General features: G+C 41.8%; 3 protein-coding genes and 1 pseudogene across 3 annotated transcripts; 1 reads left to right on the top strand and 3 right to left on the bottom strand.

Moving 5' to 3' along the window:
• Positions 1 to 271: 271 nt before the first annotated feature.
• On the bottom strand, positions 272 to 1329 carry LOC145494089 (uncharacterized). The gene is made up of 2 exons (XM_081473560.1): positions 777 to 1329; positions 272 to 645 (listed from the first exon to the last, which is right to left on the bottom strand). The coding sequence occupies exons 1-2, from the start codon at positions 1327 to 1329 to the stop codon at positions 272 to 274; spliced, it is 927 nt and encodes a 308-aa protein (XP_081329686.1).
• Positions 1330 to 1435: 106 nt separating this feature from the next.
• Positions 1436 to 5244, bottom strand: LOC145494088 (uncharacterized). Its single transcript, XM_081473559.1, has 3 exons — positions 3853 to 5244; positions 2422 to 3774; positions 1436 to 1963 (listed from the first exon to the last, which is right to left on the bottom strand). Exons 1-3 carry the CDS (start codon positions 5242 to 5244, stop codon positions 1436 to 1438), a joined length of 3273 nt encoding a protein of 1090 aa, XP_081329685.1.
• Positions 5245 to 6249: 1005 nt separating this feature from the next.
• On the top strand, positions 6250 to 15623 carry LOC145496252 (uromodulin-like). The gene is made up of 2 exons (XM_081475948.1): positions 6250 to 8313; positions 10844 to 15623. The coding sequence occupies exons 1-2, from the start codon at positions 8160 to 8162 to the stop codon at positions 11212 to 11214; spliced, it is 525 nt and encodes a 174-aa protein (XP_081332074.1). The 5' UTR covers positions 6250 to 8159; the 3' UTR covers positions 11215 to 15623.
• On the bottom strand, positions 8250 to 10864 carry LOC145496239 (uncharacterized; annotated as a pseudogene).
• Positions 15624 to 20532: the final 4909 nt, after the last annotated feature.

Here is a 20532-nt window from a genome sequence, read left to right as displayed (position 1 = left end):
TGTCAGCCTTCTGGTCATCCCTTGACCAGGTTAAAACACGAGTGGTGTTGTCGTTATCGTTGCTGTAGTTGTTGTGTTTGTTTGTTGAGTTTACTTCCTTCCTGATAGAAGGAAACACTTTGTACGGGCCCAGTAAAACGACGAACACTCGCAGAATTCGACATAGCAATTTAATCCGGTATCATTACATCGAGACTTGATCTGACTCTTCGAGCAACAGAAAAAACACACACGCAACAAAAACTCACACCCACACCCACTCGCATGTAATTTAAATGTTATACAGTCTCTTGGAACGTCTGGCTGCACGCCCATAAGGTGTCCTGTATTTGTCATCTTTGTCGGCTTCTACATCTTCCCCCACCAATGACGAACAGTCATTAACCTCTGGCACTTGCGGGGACGATTTGCGTCTTTGGCATTTCCTGGGGTCTTCCATCTCTTGAACCTTAGCAGTATGCAATGGGACACTTCTTTTGTCGAGAATTTCATCGTTGTACTCCTCTAGTAAGTGCAGTTTCTGCACCGGTCTGTTTATCATTCCTTTCTTGGTTTGGACTCCTACTGTGCGAATTGGTCCATTTTTTCCAGGAAAGGTGTCCACAATCTTCCCAAGTTTCCATTTCCCTCTGGGTATGTTGTCGTCTGATATGAGTATGACATCGTTTTGTTTCAATGGCACCTCTTCCTTGGTCCACTTTTGGCGAACAGTTAAGTCCGGCAAATATTCAAGTAACCAACGAGGCCAAAAGTGACTTTGAAGTCGCTGCTAGTACCTAAAGCGCTCCGAGAGAGAGAAACTTCTGTTTTCCTTGGTGGTGCATCAGGTGGACTTCCCAAATCTCTTCCAATGGCTGATAAGGCTGGAGTAATGACTCGTCCATCACGTATGTCATCACCAACATAAGTCAGAGGACGGGAGTTGATAATGGCTTCTATATCTGTCAGGACAGTCATCATTTCTGTGTAGTTGAGAAAGGCTTTCCCCAACACCTTCCTGAGTGGCTCTTTGAGCTGTCGGCAGACTCTCTCCCAATGACCTCCACGACGACTGGCTCTCTCCGTTATAAATTTGCAGCTTACACCTTGATTGGTTAATTTGTCTTCAACGACAGTTGGATCTATCTTCATCAACCGCATTCTTTGAGTCGACGCCTTGAACACCTTCGCTGCTTTATGAAATGTGGTCTGGTTGTCTGAATGAATCACTTTTGCCATCCCACGTCGATTAGCCATACGATGAAAGGCCTGCAGAAAATCTTCTGTCGTCATGCTGTTCAACAATTCCAAATGAACTGCACGAGTATCTTCGCAGATGGAAATGCACATATAGGCCTTTGACGTAGTTGGCTCGGAACTTCCTTTTACTTTAAGATACAGTGGACCTGTAAAGTCCAGTCCGATGTTCGTGAATGGTGGTGCTATCTGTACTCTTTCAGCTGGTAACGGTGCCATTTTCTGTTGAACACGTGGGACATTTTCTCAAAACTCGCTTTACCTCTCGTCGTCCTTGTGTGAGCCAGAAGCGTTGACGGAGAATGGCTAGAGTCGTCTCTGGACCCGCATGGCAAGCTTTGACGTGAAGGTGCATCATCAATTTTTCTATGACTGGGTCGCCATGTGGTACTATGATTTGATGCTTGGCTTCTTCTGGAATCTGTGCAAACTGCAGACGTCCACCAACCACAAGTAGCTTCTTGGTTTGATCAAATTGTGGATCCAGCTTAATGATGCGACTCTTCTGATTCACTTGTCCCTTGGTACACAGTTCCTCAATTTCTGGGAGGAAAGCAACTCTTTGTCTGTTTCTCAGCCAAGTGAATTCAGATTCCTTTAATTCCTCCACAGACAACTTTCCTTTCTTTGGCTCCCCACGTAAACGTGACCACTTTAGGATCCATGCAGTTACTCGTACCAAACGTTGCCAGGTTTCATATCTTAATGCCAGTGCGGGAATGCTTTCCTGAACCGTTGATAGACAATGTCATTCACGCCAACAGATTCGTTCCTTGCTTCAGTAAGACACTCCTCTGGAATTGCTTTCAACACCTCACTAACAGGCCAGTGACTGCGGGGCTGTTGTAACCAATGTGGACCTTTCTACCACAGCTTGGAGCCTCCGAGTTTAGATGCAGGAATTCCCCTTGTGACCAGGTCTGCAGGATTTTGACTTCCCGGACAAAATCTCCATTGGCTTGGTGCTACTCGTTGGTGAATATCTTGAACTCTGTTTGCAACAAATACTTTCTAATTGGAACTTGGTTTCCTGATCCACGCAAGTGTAATCTGGCTATCTGACCAACCATATACGGCGTCCACCACAATTCGGAGAGCTTGGATAACATAGTCAAGTAGCTTAGCTGTGATGTATGCTGCAAGAAGCTCCAGTCTTGGCAAACTAATTCGTTTCACCGGTGTTACCCTTGACTTGGCCATAACTAGGTTAGAGATTCTTTTGCCATCCCGATCCTCGGCACAAATGTAGACCGCTGTCCCATAAACACTTTCGCTGGCGTCACCAAATCCATGGAGCTCAACTTTGTCAACTGAAGATAGATTTCGTTGTAACCACCTTGGAACTTTGATTTGGTCAACGTTTGCTAGTTCCTGTTTCCAGATCTCCCAAGAGTTCGCGATGTCCGAGTCTAGTGGCTGATCCCAGTCTAGACCTCGAGTCCACAATTCTTGATACAGCAACTTTGGAATCATCAGAAATGGAGTCAGCAAACCCATGGGATCGAAGACTCTCGAGTGAAAATGAATCAAACTTCTCTTTGTCTTAGGGTCCTTCTCTGTCAAGATACAGGAAGCGTTTGTAAACGTCAGGACATCATCCTTTGTGTTCCAGGAAGTACCCAGTGCTTTTAATGAGTCTGACATTTTTTCGGGCTCAGTGGTCGGCACAAGAGTTGGCGCTCTGTCACGAAGAGGCGTGGTTTTCATAACCCTTTGAGGGTTTGATGCCCATTTTGTCAATTGAAATCCCCCTTTTGAAAGGAGATTGCAAGGTTCATTCCTTAGCTTTACTGCACTGTCATCTTCCGGGGCACCAGTAAGTACATCGTCGACGTACATGTTCTCACTCACTTCCTTAGCTGCCGTAGGATGGTCTTCCTCGTGTTCCTTTGCATGCTTTTGTACTGTAGTAATGGAGAGGAAAGGAGAAGGGGCATCTCCGAATGTCACTCGGGTCATGCAATAAACTTCCGGTGCGCGATGAATATGCATATCTCTCCACAGGAATCTGTGACTGTTCTGATCTTGACGTTTGAGCTTGATCTCAAGAAACATTTTCTTGATGTCTGCCATCATACCGATCCGATGGCACCTGAATCTGATTAGAACATGTCCGAGATCTGGCTGAAGTTTTGGACCTTTAAGAAGACAGGAGTTGAGAGACTGCTCATCACATGTTTCAGCGCTGCTATCGAACACGACTCTACACTTCGTGGTAGCTCTATCTTCTCGGAATACACCATGATTAGGGAGGTATCTTATCTTGTCTGCTTTGTAATCTTCTTCACTTATCGGTCGAACATGGCCATCTTCAATGTATTGGCTCACTGCTTCACAATACGTTCTCGCCTTCTCTGAATCGTTTACCAATCTTCTGTAAGTGGAGACAAGTCTTTGATACGCTTGCCGATAGTTGTAAACGAGAGGTGGATGATCTTTTTTCCAAGGAAGACCAACTTCATACCGCTCACCATCAAAACGACAGGAACTGTTAAACTGATTAACTGCATCCTCCTCTTCGGCGGTTCTTTGATGTTCCTAATGATTTACGATCCCAATAGCGCATAGCTCCCAGAAAAGTTTTAATTGATCATCGGGACTGTCGATCTTCGTTACAGTGAGGATTGCTGTCATCTCTTCACTCTTCTTAGACCCGGAGACAGGACCACTCAAAAGCCAACCAAGTCTTGATTTAGTTGCAACCGGTGTTCCTGGACGCCCTTTTCGTACATCTCCTTGAACCAACTTGTAGTATTGATCGGCTCCAACCAACAGATCAACCGATGCAGCTTCTCTTGGAAATGTGTCTGCGAGTTGCAGGTTCTTTAGATGATTACATCTTTTGACGTCAACTTCCACAGCTGCGAGGGGAGCACAAACACTGTTTATGGTCCAGGCATTAATCGAAACGGCATGATCATCATCACTCGAGTTGAAGGGAGCTAACTTAAACTTAACTCGGTTCATCTTCTTTCGCTGTTCCTGACCACCAAGTACCTTAATGGTCATAGTGGCGGGCGATCCATAAGGTTTTATCTTAAGATCATTAGCAATAGTTGTTCTCAGGAAAGTCTCTTGTGATCCACTGTCCAGAAGAACTCGGACTGGACATTCCTTATCTCCATACAGCAATCTTGCACTGGCAGTTGGCAACAGATTTTGCTTGTTTGTAGGCACAAACCCAGAGAGTGACTGAATGTCCTCTTCATTTGGTTTGGACTTCTGAGAGATGTGTAGCAACTGATGATGTCTTCTTCCACATCCGTTAACAGAACATCGTGGCGCTTTACATGTCCTTGAACTGTGCGAAATGCTTCCTGGTTGTAAACAATTAAAGCAAGTTGGAGCGCCTTTACGCTTCATCAGCATATCCCATCTCTCGTCAGGTGTCTTAGTAAGAGCCGTTGGGCACCTTGAGGTCTTGTGACTCTTAGCGCAAAAACCACACTTCAGCTTTTTGTAATCATGATCAGAGGCACCAACTAGCGATTGGGCTGACATTTTCTCCTCGTCATCAGGATTCTTGAATCTTTTAGCTCTACCGTTCCTCCTACTGTGTTTTGGTAGTCCATCTTTAACGTCGTCGGGGACCTCTTTACTTAGCACATGACCCTCCAAAAATTGAATGAATTTCTTGATGTTGATATCCTTGTCTTGCTCTTCAGTTTCAAACTTGGTGAGCTCCAACTCCAATTTCTCCTTTAGCTCACGAGGCAACTTTGTTTCGAAGATAGGCAGCAACACCATAGACAGACTAGGGTTATCATCAGGCTTAAGACCAAGTGACTCCAAACTTCTCATCCTGTTTCGCAATGTGTCGTACAGTTCTCTCAACAATTTTCCATCAGCTTTTTCAGGAATATTCAGATTTAAAATGGACTTGACAAGCTCGTTTGCTAATAAACGTTTCCGTCCAAAACGATTTCGCAAATCTTGAAAGGCTTTGGAGTAGTTGTCATTCGTAACGAATAGCCTTCGATGCACTTTAATGCCCTGCCAGAAAGGCATCACTTCAGGTGGGTAAACTTCTGAACATTGCTCATTTTTTTGTGTGAATCAACCGAAGCAACGAACGCGTCATGAAACGCTGGCCATTCCAACACATTTCCTGAAAACTTTGGCAGCTGCAAGAGCGGTAATTTCACACCAGTAATATGTTCAGTTATCTCACTCGACGATGCATTGACGCCACTTTTCGCGATGAAATCTTCGGCCATTCCGGAAATCCGTAATATTTGAGAATGAAATTCATCCCACTCTTTCAGAAGTTCGTCCGTCAGTTTCTCTTCAACGTTCGCCAAGACTTCCTCTAATGAGTGTACACAGTCAGATTCGTAATTATTCAGTTTCTTCAGCTGACGCTCAATTCTCGAGGGTGCAGCTTCTGCATTCATTAATTTTCCCAATTCGTTGCTTACACCTTTCGCATTTTTCTCCACAAAATTTAATCGTCTTTTGGCAACAACAAATTTCGAACCACACACGAGGGGAACCTGTTCCGTTCCTGTATCGTCGGAAGGCTTGTCCAAAGACCGCATCATTTTCTCCGTAGAATCTTTAATAGCTTTAGTCAACGACTCCCGAAAATTCGTGAAAGATTCCTCGACATATGCTCCCATTTTGTTAACGACGAATTCGATTTCATCAATTCTTTGATCAGACTTTCGCAGCTGGTCCATGCTGGATAAAATTGGCTGGTCCGACTTTTAATCCATACCGTCAATTGTTTCCGAAGCGAGAGATTCTTTCTCGTTCGAAGGCGGGCTTTTGACTGTGGACTTTTTCCGAGGCGTCGGTACAGGGGTTCCGTTTACCGATGTAAATTGTCCTCCGTAGTACTCGAGAAGTTGTTCTTTCAGGCTTGCTTTCGTTCCGTCTTGTGCTAGTCGAAACGTAAAGCAAAACGTCCTAAAGTCCTCGATGCTCAACTTGTTTACTGATTCCTCCGCTTCAGTGAAATTCTTAGGAATCAGAAATTCTTCTTGACCTTTTCCTGCCATGTTCGTATATTAAACTCCAAAAAATAGACAACCTCGCTCTGCTACCAACGTACGGGCCCAATAAAACGACGAACACTCGCAGAATTCGACATAGCAATTTAATCCGGTATTATTACATCGAGACTTGATCTGACTCTTCGAGCAACAGAAAAAACACACACGCAACAAAAACTGACACTCACACCCACTCGCATATAATTTAAATGTTCTACAGTCTCTTGGGACGTCTGATTGCACGCCCATAAGGTGTCCTGTATTTGTCATCTTTGTCGGCTTCTACACACTTATTTAAATTAATTACGACTGCATATTAGCTTAATTGACTTGACGGATTTCCTTGACAAGTTAAGGCTGGTTTCCATATGATCGCAGACGATCGCAAATCGCAGATTGCAGACGATCGCAAAGAGAGTTGTTTCCATATAATCGCAGACGATCGCAAGTGATCGCAGAGCCGACTGTTGCATACATTTCGGACAGCGGAACTGTCAAATTACACTCGCGTTGTGCTGGCGGGAAAATCGCAGCAAACAATATGGCGGATGTCGAGAAGGAAACTTTGCTGCAAGCAAATTTATTTCTTCTTTTAGTCAACCTATTTTGAAATTTCCTCGGCCCTGCATCTCGCCCCAATCCAGAAGGTAGCGTTTTCAATCGCCTCAGATAACGACCATACGCAGTTCTTATGTTGCGGAATTTGACCTGCGCCTCAGCCGCCGATGAATTAAATTTCTCCCCGATTTTTTCTCAGCAGTTAGTCTTTTTGCTTTTGTCTTTGAAATCTTTACTGCTACGGTAGTAAACGCACTGATATCGCGTAAATTCCTCCATAATTTTCTCGTTACTGACGTTACCTTGTTCAACGCCAGCCATGTTTACAACAAATAAGCAGTTGCTTTGTTGCAAAGAAGCGTTGAATCATGGGTCGGAATTCAAAATATCATGGGATACGTTTCGATCGCAGATCGCAGAACTTTGGTGTCCATATGATCGCACGATCGCAATTGATCGCAGACGATCGCAGACGATCGCACAAGATAGAACATGTTTCTATCTTCTGCGATCGTCTGCCATCACGATCGCAGGATCGCGGACGATCGCGAAACTTTTTGCGATCTGCGATCCGCGATCCGCGATCGTCTGCGATCAGCCTTTAGTAACAGGTACGATAAAAGGTACGTGTGCTCATCTTGGTTTAATTAGTGTGGCATCAGCGTCGGGCATCTGGGAGTTTCTCTTTGCCTCCTTGTGAACAGATGCTAGTTACATCGGTGGCGTTAAATTCGGCGGTACGTGGAGAGAGACACACTAGTTGTTTACCATTTACCCAAAAAATCCAGGAAATCTATGCCAGAATGTAAATGGTAAGACAAGTTTGGCTCGATCGACTGGAAAATTGTCAAAATAAGGAACGTTTTTAAAGGTAGTTCAAAGTTTCCAACCGAAATATCCGAATGGAAAACGTGCTTAACATTGGCAATTCCTCGCAAGTTCCAGCCGTTACCTTAGAATTATGGTCAGGTCGAACTCATCCTAGGCTCTCTAAGTGAAATGGGGGTTATTAGCCAACATAGCCACTGGTCTGCCTCCTGCTGGTTGGGATTTTCAACCATGTTATGTTCATTTGCATCATCTGTTGCTGCTGCAAGTAATTTAATACATATACATATTTCATTTTCTACACTCGTATTCAGACCTTGCCTATACCTGTTTTCCAGGTCGGTCATTGGCGTATCTGTAACGCAAAACTCGTCCATTGTCGAATCCAAGGGCATATTCTTGCCTTTGGCTACCTCTCTTGCTTTCTGAAACACGATAAAAGCGTAAATAATGTGTAATGTGCAAATAAAAACGTCCTGATGGCTTCCTTTCCATACCCAGTTCAGATGAAATGAACTAAGGTTTATTTCACTGTTCTGTCTCATGTTACTGCATAATGTAGATATAGATGAATGCGCCAGCGGTGACCATAACTGCCTCACTGGTACAGCTACATGTACAAGCACTGTCGGTTCGTACAACTGCTCTTGTAAAAGTGGATACGTGGGAGATGGGACGACAAGCTGCGTACCGACTGGTGAGTGGTAGTTTGCAAATATCGTTATGATTTGGAAAACAGAAAAAGCATGGTCAAGATAACCTCCTATAAAGACGTTCTCTGGGCTCGTCACGCAATCTTTGAGGACTGCGTGACGAGCAATAAGAACGTCTGGGAAGGAGGGCTAAGGTCAAGGGCGCCAAGTAGACCGGTAACTAATAATAATAATAATACTAATAATAATAATAATAATCTTTATTGAGGAAACTTTTTCACGTACATGTGGTTTTCGAAAAGGACCTCAAAGATTAATACTAATTAATAGAACTAAAAATATGGAATTTATAAAACACTGAAGTTAAAAAATTAAAAACCTGTTTCTTAAAAATATCTACATTAGCAGAGTCTCGTATTATCTGGCTTAGAGAATTAAAATCATTAACAGCGTGATAGGTGGTTCTTTGTTTACCCCAATTCGTTCTAACGCAGGGGAGTCTAAGATTGACTTTATGTCTGGTGTTATAATTATGCTGATGTTGTTGTGTTACTAAAGTCAATTCGTGATTTATAAATCCATTTAGACATTTGTATACGTGCACACATCTTCGCTGGAAACGCCTTTTCTCTAATGGTATCCACTTCAGAGTCGCTAATGCATGCGACGCAGATGAATACAGCGGTCGATTTAAAATTATTTTAGCCGCTTTATTTTGCAAAACTTGTAGGCTAGACATTAAAGTTACATTATGCTTGTCACCCCAAACTAGATCTGCGTACTCGAATAAGGGCATGACAAGACTTTAGTAATAAAGAATGCGCGCCCTAAACGGTAATACATGCTTAATGCGCCTAAGTAGGCCAAGCCTTTGGTTAATTTTCCCTGCCATATATTCGACATGATTTGTCCAGGTAAAATCAGACGATATTAAAATTCCAAGATATTTAAAACAAGTAACATCGTTCACACAATGATCAAAAATTGACACAGTTAGAGCAACTTTGCTCTCTCTCTCCTGTTACTGCCTATGAGCATACATTTGGTTTTTTCCGGATTCAGTGTTAATTTATGTTCGTTCAGCCATTTCGCCACCGCCAGGAGGTCTTGATTGAGTTTGTCAGTCAGCTCCTGGGAGGAAGACCCATAGTAGTAGATCACCGTATCGTCTGCATAGAGTGACGCTTGACAGGCATCTAGAACGCTGGCAAATTGTTGATGTAGATGACAAATAGCAAGATACTTCCCTGAAGAACCCCGTGGGTGACTGGTAACTCATCAGACAACTCATTCCCACAACATGTGCCCTGTTTCCTGTCAGTGATGTAAGAGCGAAACCACTGAAGCGAATTCTCACATAAACCAATCTCTGAAAGCTTACGTAACAGAATCTCGTGGTCCACAGTGTCGAAGGCCTTGTTTAAATACAAAAACACGGCCCCACATAGTTTACCTTGTTCCATATTCAATAAGACTTCATCGGCAAATGAAGTCAAAGCAGATACAGTAGAAAACCCCTTTCTGAATCCAAACTGTTTCCTTGTGAGTAGATTGTTCGTAACCAAGTACTGGTACAGCTGTGAATGCACAGCTTTCTCAAGAATTTTACTGAGTGTAAGTAAAATAGAGATAGGTCGATAGCTCGACGCATTTGTCCGGTCGCCCGATTTAAACAAAGCTGTAATTTTGGAGCACTTCCACAATTTAGACTAGATTTTGTAGGCAGTTTTTCCTAGACGATAAGGCAACAAATTGTCTTTTTCATACGGCGAGATTGTCTTGAATCGAATCCGATGGTTCTAATTGGTTCTTTCGTGGTCGGGATTTATAGGTGTGAATTAAAACCAAGCGTTCTGATTGGTTCCTTCTTGGTTGGGATTTTGTCAAAGGGACGGTATCTTTTTTATTTCAAACAAGCATGGTCTGAGTGCCGTATTATCAATTATTTATAAACCTGGCTCGCGCGAGTCATACTGGGGAATATATTGGCCCCCGACTTACTACTTACCTGCTACAACGGATTCCCTACTATGGCCTTCCGGGCTTCGCGCTCGGTCAGTAAGAGGTTAAAATCTTGAAAAAAATATTCGACTATCAAGAATCAAAATATTTTGCCATTACTATTGAAGAAATCTTTTATCGAGCGCTCGGTCTTTCAGCGGTTTCGGTTGGTCTTTAGCTTTATTCAGACAGGGGAGAGGTGCATTTCATGCCCCACAAACTTTGCAGGCAATACTCTTAATTTAATTTTGGTTACGTTTCCTAACATTTATTTGCGAACAATTTGGTAGGACATGCCATTAGTCATGGATGTTGTGTTTCCATGATAATCATATTTTATGGCCTACAGAGAAAGCCGACTTTTGGACCAGCTATAGATCCTCCCAATGCCATTTTCATAGTTATAACGCTGTAAGGGTTATATGATAAGTGCCTCAAGACCCCACTCTCTCTCCCTTCTTGTCCTAGCAAATAAAAAAGCCCGGTTTGAACAGGGTTAAGCCACTTCGACTACTTTATTCAAGTAAGTAGATGCCGTTGACATTGCTGATGCGCCTAAATTGTTTTCCCTAGAATGCCAAAGTTATCAAAGCCTTACTGACGGTAACAGGAAAATTAAATACAGTGCAGGACCTGTGACATGCGACTATTCCGTACTCACACCGGGTTGGTATCGCTTCGAGGGAGCTGCAGGAACAAAGATGGCTACCAGTTGTGTTCCTGTGGGCCACTGTGGGACCGATGCCCCTGGTTGGTTAAACGGTGCTCATCCTACCGTTGCAGAGGGTCAAGTCACCAGACAGGCCTGTTTTCATTACTTCTCAAACTGTTGTGCATGGTCCATCAACATTCAAGTGCGAAACTGCAGCGAATACTTTATTTATTACATCAATCGAACGCCTCCAGAACACATATGCCAACTTCGCTACTGCAGTGCTGATTAAACTAAATAGCACAATACGAAGAGATGTGAATTCAGAAAAATTATCCGACACACTTATAATTACTTCAAGTGAGTTTGAGCTGATACGACTCTATAAGAAACACTCTTGTAAACTATTAGAGTTGGAACGTGGCCTACCATATCAGGCGCTCCATATCAGACTCCAACATACAATACGAGACCCCGACCTACCATATCAGACCCCAACGTACCATATCAGACCCCGATCATATTAGTCGGGTTTGACCGTTTTATGTGTCGGGTTTAACTTTATGTTAACTGTTGTGCTAAGTAATACAGTAATTCTTCAGTAGCGTATTGAAATTATTATAAAATATGGTTATTACGAATAACAAACTGCAAGTTCACTGGAAGAGAAAGTCGAAATTGTTGCTACTTCCTTTCTAGCCTATAGCCTAAACAGCATCGCGTTTCTTATTACCGTATTCTGGCACTATTTTTTTTAGGAAATATATAAATTATAAATGCTTTTAAAATATATTTTTGAAGCAAGCATCGGTCCCAGAACGTTCTAAGGTAATTATATGCATCACTTTGTTTCAAGTCACGCAACGAGCGTCTTGAAATTTTTCTTGACGCAAATTGCCTTTGTTTATTAGCAGACTTCGCTGACAGATTGGTATCATGTCCGTCTCAGAAGTTATTATCCGATTGCTTCATGTAGTCACGCAATTCTCACCCTCGCATATTACTCGTTTAATGTACCGAAGCTTTTCTATACAATAAGGTAGACCGAAGAGAAGTGTATAACACGTTGATAAAGATCAAGCGTAAGGTGATTTTATAGCATTTCTTTATTGGGATATTTGTATAATTTCACGCCCGAAATTTTTATAGTTATATTCATCGACAGCACTGGAAGGCCTCTTTCACTACTTTCAAACACCGATTTAAGCGATGTCTTACAGGTGAAAATAAGTCGTCTGCTTGCAACCAGCGGGTATGGACTCCCATTAAATGATCAATTTATTCCACGTTAATACATGTAATTGACTGAAAATTTTAAAATGAAGTTTCACGTTTGGCCTCTCCTTAATTGTAACAAATTCTAATTTCCCCACAGGGACAAACCATTTGCTTATACTTCACTTATCTACTGTAAACTACAAAGACGTAGTTTAAGTTGGGAATATAACAAGTTCAGGAGTCTCGCTCAAATACTAAAATCTCTCGTGTTCCTTTCAATTAATAACCTCATTGGGTTGTTCATCCATTCGGTGGTTCAGCCTCATTCGGTTGTTCCCAATCACTCTCGAGGGGATCCTAATAATTGCCGTACCTACTCGCACAAGACTGTGTACAGTAACCTGGGTGTCCTGCGTCTCCGTCGTAGGAATAGAACGCCAACGCACTGCCTTTTCCCGACCCTCTGAAGCCCGACATATCTTTGTATTGTCGGTCACATCCCAGGCACTCTCGTATGGAGTGGGGCCTGAGATTGTAGGTGTCATGTTCATGGCCTGAAATTGTAGTCTCCCGCGAAAAGCGTGGGGTCTGACATTGTCGGGGCCTCGCACGAAAAGCGTGGGGTCTGAAATTGTGGGTGTCATGTCGGGGGCCTGATATTGTAGTCTCGCGCGAAAAACGTGATAACTGACATTGTCGGGGCCTGATATTGTAGTCTCACACGAAAAGCGTGGGGTCTGAAATTGTAGGTGTCATGTTCGGTCCCTGAAGTAGTATACAACAGCACTCGACAAGGCATGATTATAGAATGAAGATTTTGTTATTCTCAATCAATTCACGTAATTGTGAGCTAATTTAGTTACTTTTAGAAGAAAAAGCAGCCAAAAAGGCCGAATGCAAAACAAATCTTACACGCGAAAGGTAATCTATCAAAGGAAGAAGATTAAACAATATAGATTTACTAACCAAGAGAGTAATGTGAAATGAAATAAAAAGGATCCCCCTTACTTTTCTCACGTTCTTACGTTTGGGAAGTTTCATTGAAATAAACGACTAATAACTTCGCAGCCAGTGTAAACAGAATTATCGAAAAGGCTTCTGAGTACAAAGCATGGTACAGTGTACTTGATCATGACCGGACAAAAAGAACAAAGTGTAGGACTGTAATGATCACTTGACAAGTTAGAGCTCTGAGAGTTGTAAATAATTAAAGAGTAGTTGATTGCAATAAACGTCTTTGAAAAACATTTGTTAGTTCACTTTCTCGGTCTTGTCTACTTGCATAACTTTAGGCGTTAATGACCCCAAGGAGATTATTTTGCAATAACAAAGAAGCAATGGAAAACTCTATTGTATTTGAACAAACAGAGTTGTTTTGTTCTGTCTAGTACGTTAACAGACCAAACAGAAATCGATTTATTCGCAATCATAGATTTTTATAATGATTGAGGCGTGTAAGGCGCAACCGAGATTCATATAGACTTTGTCCCAAGGCACTAAAGCCGGTAGTAATCATGTCCAAAGGAAATTTCTTTTCTGCTTAGCGTCTATTTAAAGTGAAAATACAAATTGACAGTCCAAACACGGAAAAGCAATTTCCATGTCGCCAATACATAGTTAATATTTTTCAGGTCGGAAAATTAAGCACACGTAATAGAAATAAAGTATATTTTATTCTATTACTAAATTACCTGCTGAAATGTATTTCTTCCTATTCTATACTCAATAATGGGCCGAATTGGGCAGGGGTTCTTCAGAATGAAGGTTCTTTAACTTGGAAAGCTTGATACCTGGTAGACCACAAAATGCTTCTTTCAGCAAAACTATTTCACTTATAGGAGTGATCAGATTTCTAGCCAGTAAGCGGTAGGTGTTAAATCGTATTTGACGAGCAGAGAGAGTGAGACCCATGTTAAGCTTACTAACATATTCCTAAAATTTCACCTCTTTATAATGAGAAAATCACATGACTTCTGTTACTGAAAATAATTCTATTACATCATTCTACCTATTTTCAGATTATGACGTAACACCTCCAATGACACCCTACACCCATCCATCCCGATGATGTCACTATTCTATATTTAGATTATGATGTCATTTTTGATGACGTCAACCTCTGGGGTATTGTGACATCACTGTGTCCATGTCTCTGTTGTATACTACTGCCTGATATTGCAGTCTCGCGCGAAAAACGTGGGGTCTGACATTGTCGAGGCCTGATATTGTAATCTCGCACGAAAAACGTGGGGTCTGAGATTGCAGGTGTCATGTTCGGGGCCTGATGTTGAAATCTCGCACTAAAAGCGTGGGGTCTGATATTGTACTATCTTATTAAAGTGCGGTATCGGATGTGGATGTTCAAGGTCTGATATTGTAGTTTCGCGCCGAGGCTTGCTGCCCCAGTAGTGTTGCTAATGTTTGGGGCCTGATGTTTGAAATTTCTCGCTGAAGCCTGAGTCCCGCCAATGTGAACGTGATGAGCATGGGTTAGACAGTAGACATATATGAGAGGGGACTGAGGAGGGGGTTAAACGTCAAGCATAGGGGTCTGAGGTGGAGGGTCTGAGGTGGAGGGTCTGAGGTTGGGGGCTGAGATGGGGGCCTGAGATGGGGGCCTGAGATGGGGGCCTGAGATGGGGGCCTGAGATGGGGGCCTGAGATGGGGGGTCTGAGATGGGGGACCTGAGATGGGGAGAACGTTCCAAACCCTGATCCTTGTAAAGCTGAGATCGACTTGGAACAAATCTAATAACCTTAAGAATTTGAACAATGTCGGGTTATTGGTACAGAGCTCATGTGTTTTACATTTTCAAAGTTCACGCGATTTCCGTTTTCTTTTCATGCGGTGTACATTTTAATCAAATTTAATTACACATTATAGGGAAGCCGAGTGATAATAAAACAATACATTTCTTGATTTCGTGTAAACCACACGGCTGCTTCAAAATAAATTTAATAATGTTCTGGACTACGGTTCACTGTTTGTTTTGACTTGTCACGCATTGACAGACATGGGTCGAGTTATCGAGGGTAAAATTATATAGAAAATGACCTAAAGGGTAACAAAAATTGCTTCAAGTTAGCGGAAGGTTCGAGTTATCGAGGTTTCGAGTTACCGAGGGAAAAATTACAGTAAATGTATGACGGAAATCCAGGGGAAATCGATTTTAGTTCTAGTGGGCGCGAGGTTCGACAAGCGAGGATTCGAGTTATCGGGAGTCGACTGTATCTGTTGCACTGGGAGAGGAGAAGCCTTTAGTAAGATACAAAGCAAGGATCAAATCGGTGAAGATCACAAATATATTGCTTCTTTCAAGAGAACATTAAGCCTCATCATAAAATGTAAAAGGAAGCATGATAATCATTATTTCAAAAGAACAACAAGAACAACAATTTTATAAAGCCTAACCACATACAGGCAAATATAATTTCTTGTTTTATTTCTTAGAAATAAAAAGTTCCAATTTTACTGTTATATTTCCAGTTAATTATTACAATGTAAAACAATGATAGCTACTTATTAAAATTTCAGTTAACTGTAACGGGAAAAAAAATTAATCGTTAGCCGAAAAAGGGCCAAACATTTAACCGTTAGGCTTAAAAATGCTTAAAATTTAACCGTTAGCCGTAAAAGCCACTGCCCATTGAGACCCTCTTACTTCACAAGTCAGATTTTTTCTCTATCTTTACTTTGGTTTTTTAGTCCTGGCTGTATTAAATTTTGAAATTCAAAATGTTTTTCGCGTTTCAAAGATCCAGAAGTAACTGAATCAATGATGGTTTGCACTTGAATCAGACCTCAACAGCTGGAAATTATTAGGATTTATTTTTTCACTCCTTCTGTCTAGAGGTATATAGTCAAACTGAAAGAAACAAATTACAATTACTTTGAGGCTCTGTGCCGTAATTGTCGTAATTGACCTTGAACTAATACAAACTGAAAATATGTCATAATTTTACTTTCAATTCTTATAATCCTTTCCCGTCCGTAAACCTTGCGTTTAAGTTGATACTTTCTCTTTACGAACTTAGTGTCTCTTAATGAAATAACATTCCCTCTGCGAGATTCGAACCGCGTGATCCCTTTTATAGAGGTATGTGTCCCTAGGGACCTTACATAATCCTGCAAGGACTTTTATAACTTCGTGTTCGTGCAAAACAAATGATCTTGACATCAATCTGCAATACTTTATGCGTTATGTGTTATTATACTTTGTGTTGCAATATGTTTAGATTTGTTATCATTACTAGAGAGATTTCAGAGAAAACTAAACAGGCTTCACTCGTAATTGATTTGAGGTCTACGCGAAATACTCATTTTACTACTCGTTACTCATTACAAAGAACACGAGTTGATTTCCTCGAAGTTAAAAACTTTTCACTGATTTTTAAAAAAATATAAATTACAATCCCTATTAATTATTTGTAGATACTTACTTTTTTCAGTACATTCAACCTTTGAAAGAATATAGAGTACGTTTGCTTTTTTTCTGAAATTGACCTCAAACCACGCAAATGCTTTATTTTGGTTACTAATTGCGCAAAAATATGACAAATCAGTATTATATTTTTTTATGATCAATATTGTCTTCTAGCTGAGCATTCAGATCCCTACTTTTGCTAACAAATTTTGACTTGTCACTACGCTTTCTTTATCTCCTTTTCACTTTTTCTTTGAAATTGTGAACAAACGGTTTTCATTACTATATTCCGCGTCACCAGAACAAATCTCCAAAATCCACGTGTGAATTTAGCAAAGTCATCAGCTACACTGAGCAAGGAAGACGGAAATTGGAAGAATAATGGACCAAAAATTTAGATAATTCATTTCATAAATTTCAAAATTTGTGCACTCCAGATGTGCACAAGGTTTTCCATGACAGATGCCGACTCTGTCTCGTCACCTGTTTCCACAACAGTCCAGAAATGCCACACACCAGTGCAATGGAACCTCGACTTCACGAGGTGTCAAGGGACCGGGGAATAGGCCACGTTCGATATATCAATATTCTAACATCGATCCGAGGCTCGGATCGATGTTCAAAATTGCAAATTTTTTAAGTTTTCTTTATATTTCAATTCCCAAAAGAGACTTGGGTACAAAGAAAACACCACCAAACATAGAAGTTTGTGCTGAAAGCCTCGGAGCCATGTTAGAATATTGATATATCGAACGTGGTCTATTGGTTCGTTATATCGAGGACTCGTCATATCGAAAACCTCGATATCACGAATTTGCTGAAAACCATTTATTTAGTTACTGCGTTCGCACAACGCAGTTCATAATCTTAAGTGTCCTGTTGTTTTGAGTCCTTTTCGTCGAGTATCTGCATTTTCTGCGCCATTTTGAATGACGTCATATGTCATACGTCAAATGCGGAAAGACTATCGCGCACTTTGTAGTTTTCGTTGTAGTCTAAGCCCTGAGCAAGTCTGAGCATTGTGAAGCGGATTTCTGAAGCTACAGACTACCGCGTGGTTGACAGTTTATTTTATATGTTCACGAACACGACTTTGAATGGTTTTGGCTTTGGGATGTTAACCATGAGAATACCTATATTTCATTGGCTGTAGTTTGATTGCATTTGTTGATCAGTTCCAGTCGCGACAGATAGCTCAGTCTTTATCAGGTCGAATATTCTTCGCTCGAATAATGTTTGGAATCGGTGCCGGTGTCGAACGCACTCATGATCTTTGATTACGACTAGTTTACTTTTTTAATGGCGTTACCCAGCATTTCTGGATCTGAACGATTACTGTAATTAACATTTGTGCTTTAATGCCTATATCAAGCTGCAGTACACGGTACTTGTTGACGAAGGCGAGTGGCTCGAAATCACAGCTTTCCATAAATCATACACACTGCCTTCCAGTCTAAAAGTGACTGCTTGCATGCACTTATGATGTAATTTGCCCCCGCTGCGGGGAGGACGCCCCAAAAAATCTCGATACGGACTGGATTATGTAGAGTCACGCTTTGTGAACGCAAAATCCTCATAAACAATGACGTCTGCAGTATTCCCCTGATAAAAATGGCGGACAGCGGCGAATTGATAACAAATAATGGCGGATTACAGTTGCTTGCAGGGGGTGTTCTTTTTCCTTTGACCATCCCAGTCGTCTCTCTTAAATATCCGCTTTCTATTCTCGTCGCTGGATTCCATCTATGGGTGAGTAAGTGTTGTCATCTGCAGTTAAATTAATGGCTTTTCGTTCGCTAGGGGGGTATTTTGCAGAACGCCGAACGCCAGTTTCAGCGAAACCTGTATTTTTTTGTATCTATATGTTCTGATATATTATTCATTAACTGTAAGTTATAATCAACCCTTTGAAATCGTCACGTTTATCGATAGCCTCATTTCTTAGCAAAACAATTCATAAGTAAACTTGCGACCTCTCCCTCTGCGCTCTATTCTTTCTTCAATCTCTTCACCGGTTAAAACAAAACAAACCAGAACGCCTGATCGTAAGGTATTGATAATGAGTATTTTCTAACATTAGAAGTCTATAAAAATTACAGTGCACAGAAATTTGGAAAACTGGGCTCACCAAGAGGACACAGTTTAAGACCAAACACTGCTCATAGCACATTACTCAGTGAGTCAATGCATGAATTTAGAATACTCTAAATGAGCCTTAGCTATAAAACGACATCGCTGAACAATGTTAAAGGTGTCTGAGGCCGCTTTTAGAATTACCAAGCCCTTATTGTATCCGCTAAAGAGAGGTTTTGTGCAACATTGAAAATGACTCAACATTGGTGTTTGCGTCCCCTAAATATAGGTGTCCGCTGATTGTAGATTTGTTTTACAATAATTGTGGAAGAAAATTTTGGGAACGAAGTTGGTGTCCGATGACCCAAATGCCCTTTTCCCTTTGAATCATTTGGCAAATCCTAGATTCCATTTTACCCCTTTGGGTCCCCCGTAGGAGTGCCCAGGGTATCCTAACCTGTATTCTCCTTTATTTCACATCAGCCTCATCCCGCATGCACTGATATATAACGGCTTCCACGTCCTAATCTCCGCAAACCTGTCGCCTTTACTAACGAGATCTAAATTTATTTGTGTACGGGTAATTGGTTCTGTTTAGTTTGTTTGTGGTGGAATGGGGCATGGTAAACCCTGTTAGCAGGCCGGTCTTTCCCACTGTTAATAATGCTTCGTAGTTCCTACTAGGTAATATATTTTAATATCTTCCTTTAATTCCTCCTTTCACCGTGGGAAGTTGTTCGATCTCTTTCCATGTCGGCTATTACGACAAGTTTCGTCTGGCCGTATTCCCTCTAAAGTGTCTCCCAAGCTCGCTTCTGTCTCTTAGTTCCAGTGCTGCAAAGTTGTAAGTCCATGTAATTGATATGTGGTTGATGTAAGTATCCAATTATTTAATCACTGACTAAAGGCCGCCGAGAAACAATCAGAATTGAGTAGATTGATATAGACACGACTATTTTTATTGTTATTATAACTTTCCCAACGCTGGTTGCGTTATGATTTAGGCCTCTAGGTATGCTCCTGTGGCCGTTCCAATGCGAAGAAGCGGTGACACTGTTGTAATCCAAACTTTCACGCCAGGGCAGAGGACTAGCAACCCCAAACGGTCCCACCTCCTGATTCTAAAGCGGTGGATAATCCATCAGTTCCGTCGGAAGCCGGTGTCTCAGGTAACCAAACTGTGCAGGTCTGACGCCTTCGTTTCATTACAAGGAGAGGAAGGCACTATTGAAATCCAAACTGTCACTCCAGGGGAAAAGGACAAACAATACCAAATCGTCCTGCCTTCTGATTGTAAAGCGGTGGATGATCCACTTCCTCCGTCTGACGCCGATTCCTCAGGTTTCCAAACTGTGCAGTTTCACTGCCTTGGTCCGATGCCTCCGTTCCAATACAAGCGGGCGGTGGCACCGTTGAATTCCAAACTGTCACTCCAGGAGCACAGGATCATGAAGACTAACCCAAGATAGTCCAGCTTCCTGATTCTTAAGCTATGGACAATCCACCTACTCCATATGAAGCCGTTGCTTCAAGTCACCAAACTGTGCAGGTTGACTTGGCTCCGCCCTATGCCTCCGTGGCAATACAAGCAGACGATGGCATCGTTGAATTCCAAACTATCACTCCACAAGCACAGGATCATGAAGATCAACCTCAGTTAGTCGTGACTCCTGATTCTTCATCATCGGTGAATAATCCACCTCCTCCGTATGAAGCTGTTGCGACAGGTTTCCAAAATTTGCAGGTTGACTTGCCTCCGTCCTATGAAAAGGCAGAATACGGTCAATGGAAAACTTATGTTTAACTCCGAATGGGGATTCACAGTGAAGATTTTACGTCGTCAATATCTTGCAACATCCGTCTTATGAAGAGCTGCACTGTGAAACGGCATGTGC

This window comes from Orbicella franksi, chromosome 8 (genome assembly GCF_964199315.1).
Source record: "Orbicella franksi chromosome 8, jaOrbFran1.1, whole genome shotgun sequence".
Classification (NCBI taxonomy): Eukaryota; Metazoa; Cnidaria; class Anthozoa; order Scleractinia; family Merulinidae; genus Orbicella; species Orbicella franksi.
Note: the sequence above shows the minus strand (reverse complement) of the source record. Positions and strands in the feature narration are given on the sequence as shown.